The following is a 7,266-nucleotide window of genomic DNA, read 5'->3' as shown; positions in this document are numbered from 1 at the left end:
ATATTTGATATTCTTTCTATTTATATAGCTAATAACTTTGCTAATATTGTGGAACCTTACCACAAAGTTGTTTTAAAGAGTAGAAGTACTCCATCAAGAGTCTCTAATTTAATTTCGGTTAAATTTTGTTATTAGTTTTGTATTTTATAAAATTGTAGATTTGGTTCTTATATTTTAATTTGTTAAACTTAAGTTCTTATACTTTTCGAATTGGTTAATTTTAGTCCTTATACTTTTCAAAATTTGAAATTTTAATCTGAGCTAAACAATAACAATAAATTTATTTAGTTTAATTCCATTGGTTTAAATATGTCAAAGGTTCATGTACTCTTTCAAAATTTAAAATTTAATCATTATCCCTTAATTTTGAGATATTGAGTCCCTGTATTTTTTATTTAAAATCTTGATCCATCCGTTTAATTTTGTCATTAATGTTAACAATGTAAAAGGTAAAATAACTTTTTTTGTCAATATTTACAGTTTTTTTGTCAATTTGGACATTACATTTTAAAAGAACATAAACAATTTAAAATTATATTTTTCATATTTTAAATAAAAACATAAAAATAAAAAATATTATTTTAAAAAATAAAAATATGAAAAGTAAAAATCTTTAAAATTTAAAAATAATAAAAATATTTTTATAAAATATAAAAAATCCAAAATTCAATGTTATCTAAAAGTATGGATTGGTTAATCCATGAACTGGTATGGATTGGTTGAATCGAGCTAAAAAAACTAGTTGAACTGGTTTGTATAATTTTTAATATTTTTTACTTTTGATTTTTAATAATTTATTTGCTTTGAATTAGTTGGGTTGGTCGTTCTAAAACCAATTGGTCAGGTTAGTTCAAAATCGAATCGATTTTTTAACTCAGTTAAACCAGACCATATTAGTTTGCGGGTTACCACTCACTAGATCGATACCCTATTTTGTTCCCAGTTTGATTGGCTGGTCCAATTCAGGTTAGATAACATTGAATTTTTGGAATTTTTTTATATTTTTAATTTTAAAATATTTTATTTTTATTTAAAAAATAATTATGTACTTTTAAAGGATAATGATCAAATTGACAAAAGCGTAAATCTAAAAATGTTATTTTACCTTTGACACGTTACCTTTAATGATAAAATTAAATGAAGAGACCAAAATTTTAAATAAAAAAAAGTACAATGACTTAATGTCTCACAATTAAAGTATAAGAACTAAATTTTAAATTTTAAAGATTCCGAAACTTTTGATATATTTAAATCAATTCAATTACTAATCCTTTATTATAATTACCTTGTAAATTTAATCATATTTTTCATTTGAAAATTTTAAATTTATATGAATTTTAAAATTTCAATTAATAAATTAACAGAAATTTTAATAAATAACATATACAAATAATATATTAATATTGCATTACACATAATAATAATCATCATATTTTGAAAATATCATAAATAAACTAACACTACATTTGGTTCACTGTAATGGAATAGAGCTGTAATCAACAATTCAACTGTTTGGTTGAATAAAATGGAATAGAATTGTGAATGGAATGATGTTGTAATAACATAATGTAAAGAATCGATATGACCAAAGTACTCTTAGCGATTTTTAGGTAGATGATTATTGTTATTAAATTTTAATAGGATAATTATTAAAATAATTTAATAATAAATAATAAATAATTTAATTATATTTTAATATAATTATTATTAATATAATTTAATAAAAATAAAATATATAATTTAATAATATTTTTAATATAATTATTTTATATTAAATTATATTAAAAATTTAGTTTTATATTAAAGTATTTTATTTTTATATTTTCTAAGTCTAAATTTTATAGGACTAATATGAAAATTATTTTTTATTAAATGTTACATGAAATAACCATTTTTTATAATACCAAAAAAATTATATGGAAAGACAAGATGAAAAATATTGCTTTCAACCAAATAAAAAAATAATTTATCATTAAATGAATAAGGGATTACTGCATTCCCCAACCCAACCAAACATGGTCTTAGTGAGTTTAATCGCAATGTTTGGTACGGTCATTATCCGTCCTTAGTAAAAGAGGTTTGAAGTGCTTCACACTACTCGTAGGGCTTGGTTTTTGGCTACTGAAGAATGCAATTGAAGAATATATAGGTAAAAGAGGAAAACAAAAAGCAATTGAAGTTGTTAAATTTTTACTGGAACAAAAGGCTTCAGTCTAGAATTAAAACTCCGGTGTGGTGAAATGCATTTTCAACACAATGAAGAATGCTTTTTAATAAGCCTTGCGTTTACTAACATTTTAGTTGTAAATTTTTTTAGCCTAAAAAAACCAACGCAGTGTGAATCAAAATCAATGCTATTTGTCGATTGCTATTGCTATGCTACCTAGGAAAGGATGCAAAGTACCAATAAATAAAATATATAGAAAGGACGTCGCTTTGAACTGGTTTAGCATAAATTTTTTTCTTTTTTTAGATACCTCTGCATCTGCTGCAGTCGTCAATAGGGGTGTTCATTCGGTTAACCGACCGGTTAACCGACCCGAAATTACTATAACTGAATTAACCGACCTTCCAAAAATTTTAACCGTTAATCGAACCGATTTTTTTAAAAAAAATTAACCGAACGAAATTTTTAGGTTAATAAGGTCGATTAACGAATTAACCGAAAATTATGTATTTTTTATTTTGATTAAAATTACCCGAATTACCCGAATTACCCGAATTAACCGAATTACCAAAAAATACCCGAATTACCCGAATTTTTTTATTTTTATTTTTAAAATTTTTAAAATTATAAATTATTAAAGTAATTTGGGTTTTAGACTTTAGTAAATTGGGTTGTCTTTTAGTTTTAGTTTTATTGGATTGGGTAATTGGGTAAACTTTAGTTTTAGTTTTATTGGGTTGGGTAATTGGGTTGGGTAATTGAGTTTGGGCTGGGTTGGATAATTTTATTTATTAATTTTTTCGGTTAACGAAAATTTTCGTTAACCGACCGGTTTGAACCAATTAACCGTTAACGAAAAATCATAAAAAAATTAACCGACCCCGACCGAAAAAATTCGGTTAACCGACCGATTAACCGAATGCGGTCGGTTAACCGAATTTTTTCGGTTTTACCCGAATTATGCACACCCCTAGTCGTCAATGGAGAGATTAAGGGCTTGGTTGCTTGCCTTGGCAGTTGTGGTCGTATGCGGCGTAGCGCAGGTCAGATCCAGTGCTTCTGATCATCGTTACACAGCTGGAGATGAAGTCCCTCTCTATGCTAATAAAGTGGGTCCCTTCCACAATCCCAGGTCTGATTTTTCGTGATTTCTGATGAACTTGGAAATTTTATGAAATTTTGACAGAATTTAGCTAACATTGTTTGCTCTTTTTTTTTTGCTTCCTTTAATTGACAGTGAGACATACCGTCTCTTCGATTTTCCTTTCTGTTCCTCAGGTTTTTGAGGGTCTATTTAATCCTTAGAATATAACTTTCTTTAGATTTCCCAAGGTAAAGTTATATAAATAAAGAAATTGAGGGTTTTGCATTGCAGCTCCCGTGAAGGAGAAGAAGGAAGCTTTGGGTGAAGTCTTGAACGGCGATCGGCTAGTGAGTGCTCCTTACAGACTTGACTTTTTGGTAACAAGGAGGCTGAAGTTGCTTGCAAAAGGAAGCTGGCAAAGGAAGAAGTTGCCAAGTTCAGAACGGCCGTCTCTAAGAACTATTACTTCCAAATGTATTACAACGACCTTCCCATTTGGGGCTTCTTAGGGAAAGTTGATAATGAAGGCAAGGCTGATCCAAGTGAGTATAAGTATTATCTCTTTAAGCATCTGATATTCGAAATCCTTTACAATAAGGATCGCGTGATTGAGATTACTGTTCGATCTGATCCCAACTCCCTTGTGGACCTCACCCAAGATGAACCTGTAAATGTTGATTTCATGTACACTGTCAAATGGAAGGAAACTGAGACTCCCTTCGAGAAGCGGATGGACAAATACTCACAGTCTTCTTCGATGCCGCACCACTTGGAAATCCACTGGTTCTCAATCATCAATTCTTGTGTAACCGTTCTGTTACTGACTGGTTTCCTTGCTACCATTCTAATGCGAGTTCTGAAGAATGATTTTGTTGAGTAAGAATTATTTCCTTCTGCTCCATACATCAAAAATCCATATTTAATACAAATTACTTGGTTTGACTTTCCACTTCCTGCTTTACTTGTTTAAGAGGTATGCACATGATGAAGAATCTGCAGATGACCAAGAAGAGACTGGGTGGAAGTACATTCATGGTGATGTGTTCAGGTACCCAAAGCATTTTTCAGCGGCTCTTGGTTCTGGCACTCAGCTCTTTACTCTGAGTATCATCCATCCTAGTTAACAGTTATTCTCCGAACAAAAGACATAGAAAAGGGAGAGTCAATGGTTTAGTTAAATTTGGCCTTCCATTAAAAGTTACTTTTGGGCTATTGTTTCTGAGCAATCTGTTGACTATATTTATTTGCATGCTTTCCAGTACAAGTTTTATATTTATCCTCGCTCTTGTTGGGGTCTTTTATCCATATAATCGAGGAGCCTTATTCAGTGCTCTGGTTGTCATTTATGCCCTTACATCTTTAATTGCTGGCTACACTGCTGCCTCTTTCTATTGCCAACTTGAAGGAACAAATTGGGTATGCGATACTTGTCTCTTTTCCTGTTGCCTATCTATAAATTATTATTATTTTGGTATTAGAGAAAGAGATGATATTTTACATTTTGAGGACTCCTTTTCTAGTTTATAATCATCATCCTTTTTGCTAAAAATAAATTGGCTCTGCTGGTTAAACCAACTAAAAAAATGTAAGCCATTGTGGAGAAGCAAAGAAGATTGAGGGAGAAACCAAAGATATGACAAAAGCAGAAAGGCTTCGGAAAAGAAAAAAGAAAAGAATGAATCAGTAAAGGCTGGAAATGTCAAATATATATGAGGTTCAGTTGGAGAATTGACCAGTTTTTCTTCCATACATTCTGATAGGAAGCCACAATATTTGCGCATGTTATCAGAAAGGATTTTAACTTTTTATAGCACTGATTCTTTTCCATGACACTTGTCCAAATTCTATGTTTTACCATATGAGAAGAGAAATTTATTGACCTACAGTAGGACCTTTGTTCAAAAACCTAATAGCCTGACTTGATAGAATAGTTTCATTGATCATCTTTAAGCCCAACCATTTTATTGACAGCACATGGCAGATTGAGTTTTATGGTTGAAATAATTTATACATATGAATTTTCTCAGTTGGTTGACATCTCAATAGCTGACCCATTGACTTGTTTCACTCAACCAATTCATGTCTGTCTGTGGGTTTTAACTATTCATGTAGCGTTATGGTCTTCAAGGTATATAACTATGTTATAAAATCCAAATATTTTTGCATATGGAGTGAGAATATACTTAATCGGAAGTGTTTACAAAATGGCATAATATGTGAATTCCAGTAGTTAGTGTTTGCCAATGAGAACATTTTATGCTCCCTCAATTTTCGGTTTTTGAGAAAAACTGGAAACAGAGAAGATTGCCTCTGAATGATTTGTTACTATAATGTGCATCCTTCCTTGGAAAATTAGAACTGAAAAACATGAGATGAAATTGGTACATAGAAATTTCAGCTGATAATCATAGATGTCAAGCTAAAATTATAATTTTTTTGTTAACATTGAATGAATTTTAGTTCCTTAATTGCTATTGTATTTCAAAATTTGAAATGCCACATTATATTTGAGTCTTATAAATCTCTTTCTTGAAGCTGATTTTAAGGTTGCTATTTTCCTAATCTAAGCTCATGCAATGGAAATTGAGCAATTCCCTTATCTTAATCCTGCCCTCTCTTTTCTGCTGAATCTCAATGATAGAAAGTAGGAACTTGGAACGCAAACATGCTAGCCTCCTAATTTTAGATTGGTAACAAAAATGAAAATGTCTTACTTATTATATGTAAATATCTTTTCGATCAGATGTAATATCTATTTCTATCCTTTTCAATGACAGGTGAGAAACTTACTACTGACCGGAAGCTTGTCCTATGGGCCTCTTTTTGTCACATTTTGCTTTCTTAACACTGTCGCAATTGCTTATAAGGCCACTGCAGCATTGCCATTTGGAACCATTGTGGTGATTTTTCTCATATGGACTCTGGTCACATCTCCTTTATTAATATTAGGAGGTATTGCTGGAAAGAATACCAAGGCAGAGTTTCAAGTGCCTTGCCGCACTACAATATATCCTAGAGAGATCCCACCATTGCCTCGGTACCAACAAACTCTTCCTCAGATGGCAACGGCAGGGTTCTTGCCATTCAGTGCCATCTGTATTGAACTTTACTACATATTTGCCAGTGTGTGGGGACATAGGATCTACACCATAGACAGCATCCTGTTTATTGTTTTTATCCTTCTCTTGATTGTTTCTGCTTTTGTCACCGTGGCTATGACTTATTTTCAACTTGCTGCTGAAGACCATGAGTGGTGGTGGAGGTATGCTGTTTTTAGCTTTCTGATTTGCATATATAAAGAAACAGTGAAACACATGCATTTGCAAGTAGGCACAAACATCGTACAAGAACATATAGATGATTGGTTGAATGGAAAATATTTTAAAAATTCTCATATTAATATTATTATTTGGTGCTCAAGTAATTTTTTTTGTCTTTTAGCACATGTTTGGTATGTTTTTTCTTTCAGTTACAATATGCTTACATTCTTGTGGTATATTGGTAGGTGTGCGATAACCATGTCATAATTGGCGTTTTCTCTTCTAGAAATCTGAATCACACTCCATTTGTTATGTTCCGAAGAAAATATAAGTGACCCATGTGTAAATCTAAATGCTGCTATTGTTTCTACTCTGTGGTATAGAAGCATTTTGGAGATACATATAGAGCCGGCGATCTTATGATGACGTTTTATAAGAGTGTCAGAAGAAAATATTTTTCTTTAAGTTGGTTATTTTTTCTTTAAAAACTTTCCTGAACCAGATTCATGTTTTTTTAGTATGATTTTTAGTTACTTTTGTCTTGAAAAAGTCATAAGCCGATAAATTGAAACTGGAAGTATATAATCAGTAGCTGGCAGGAGGATTTCTTGAGCCAAATTCTGGATTAGAAATCTTTGGGTTGGGGAATTCATGTTAGATGTATTTATTTTTTCTAAGGTAAACAAACACTTGTTCGAAGCTTGATTCGGAAGGGATAAAAATCTAATATACTTTATATAAAAATATGCCCTAGA

At 31.0% G+C, this 7,266-nt stretch overlaps 1 protein-coding gene across 1 annotated transcript; it reads left to right on the top strand.

Annotated features, from left to right (window-relative positions):
* Nucleotides 1-3,156: 3,156 nt before the first annotated feature.
* LOC105763548 (transmembrane 9 superfamily member 3) lies at nt 3,157-6,778 on the top strand. The gene is made up of 5 exons (XM_052633860.1): nt 3,157-3,299; nt 3,543-4,127; nt 4,225-4,299; nt 4,511-4,667; nt 6,029-6,778. Exons 2-5 carry the CDS (start codon nt 3,724-3,726, stop codon nt 6,776-6,778), a joined length of 1,386 nt encoding a protein of 461 aa, XP_052489820.1. The 5' UTR covers nt 3,157-3,299; nt 3,543-3,723.
* Nucleotides 6,779-7,266: the final 488 nt, after the last annotated feature.

The sequence above is a fragment of the Gossypium raimondii genome, chromosome 7, assembly GCF_025698545.1.
Source record: "Gossypium raimondii isolate GPD5lz chromosome 7, ASM2569854v1, whole genome shotgun sequence".
In the NCBI taxonomy this organism is placed as follows: domain Eukaryota; kingdom Viridiplantae; phylum Streptophyta; class Magnoliopsida; order Malvales; family Malvaceae; genus Gossypium; species Gossypium raimondii.
This window is presented reverse-complemented; position numbering and strand designations above follow the sequence as displayed.

Bases quoted from the DNA above. Each gene is read 5' to 3' on its own strand.
- LOC105763548 (XM_052633860.1), top strand. From the start codon at position 3,724: ATGTATTACAACGACCTTCCCATTTGGGGCTTCTTAGGGAAAGTTGAT. The intron at 4,300-4,510 runs GTACCCAAAGCA...CATGCTTTCCAG, and splicing joins ATTCATGGTGATGTGTTCAG to TACAAGTTTTATATTTATCC. The intron at 4,668-6,028 runs GTATGCGATACT...TTTCAATGACAG, and splicing joins AACTTGAAGGAACAAATTGG to GTGAGAAACTTACTACTGAC.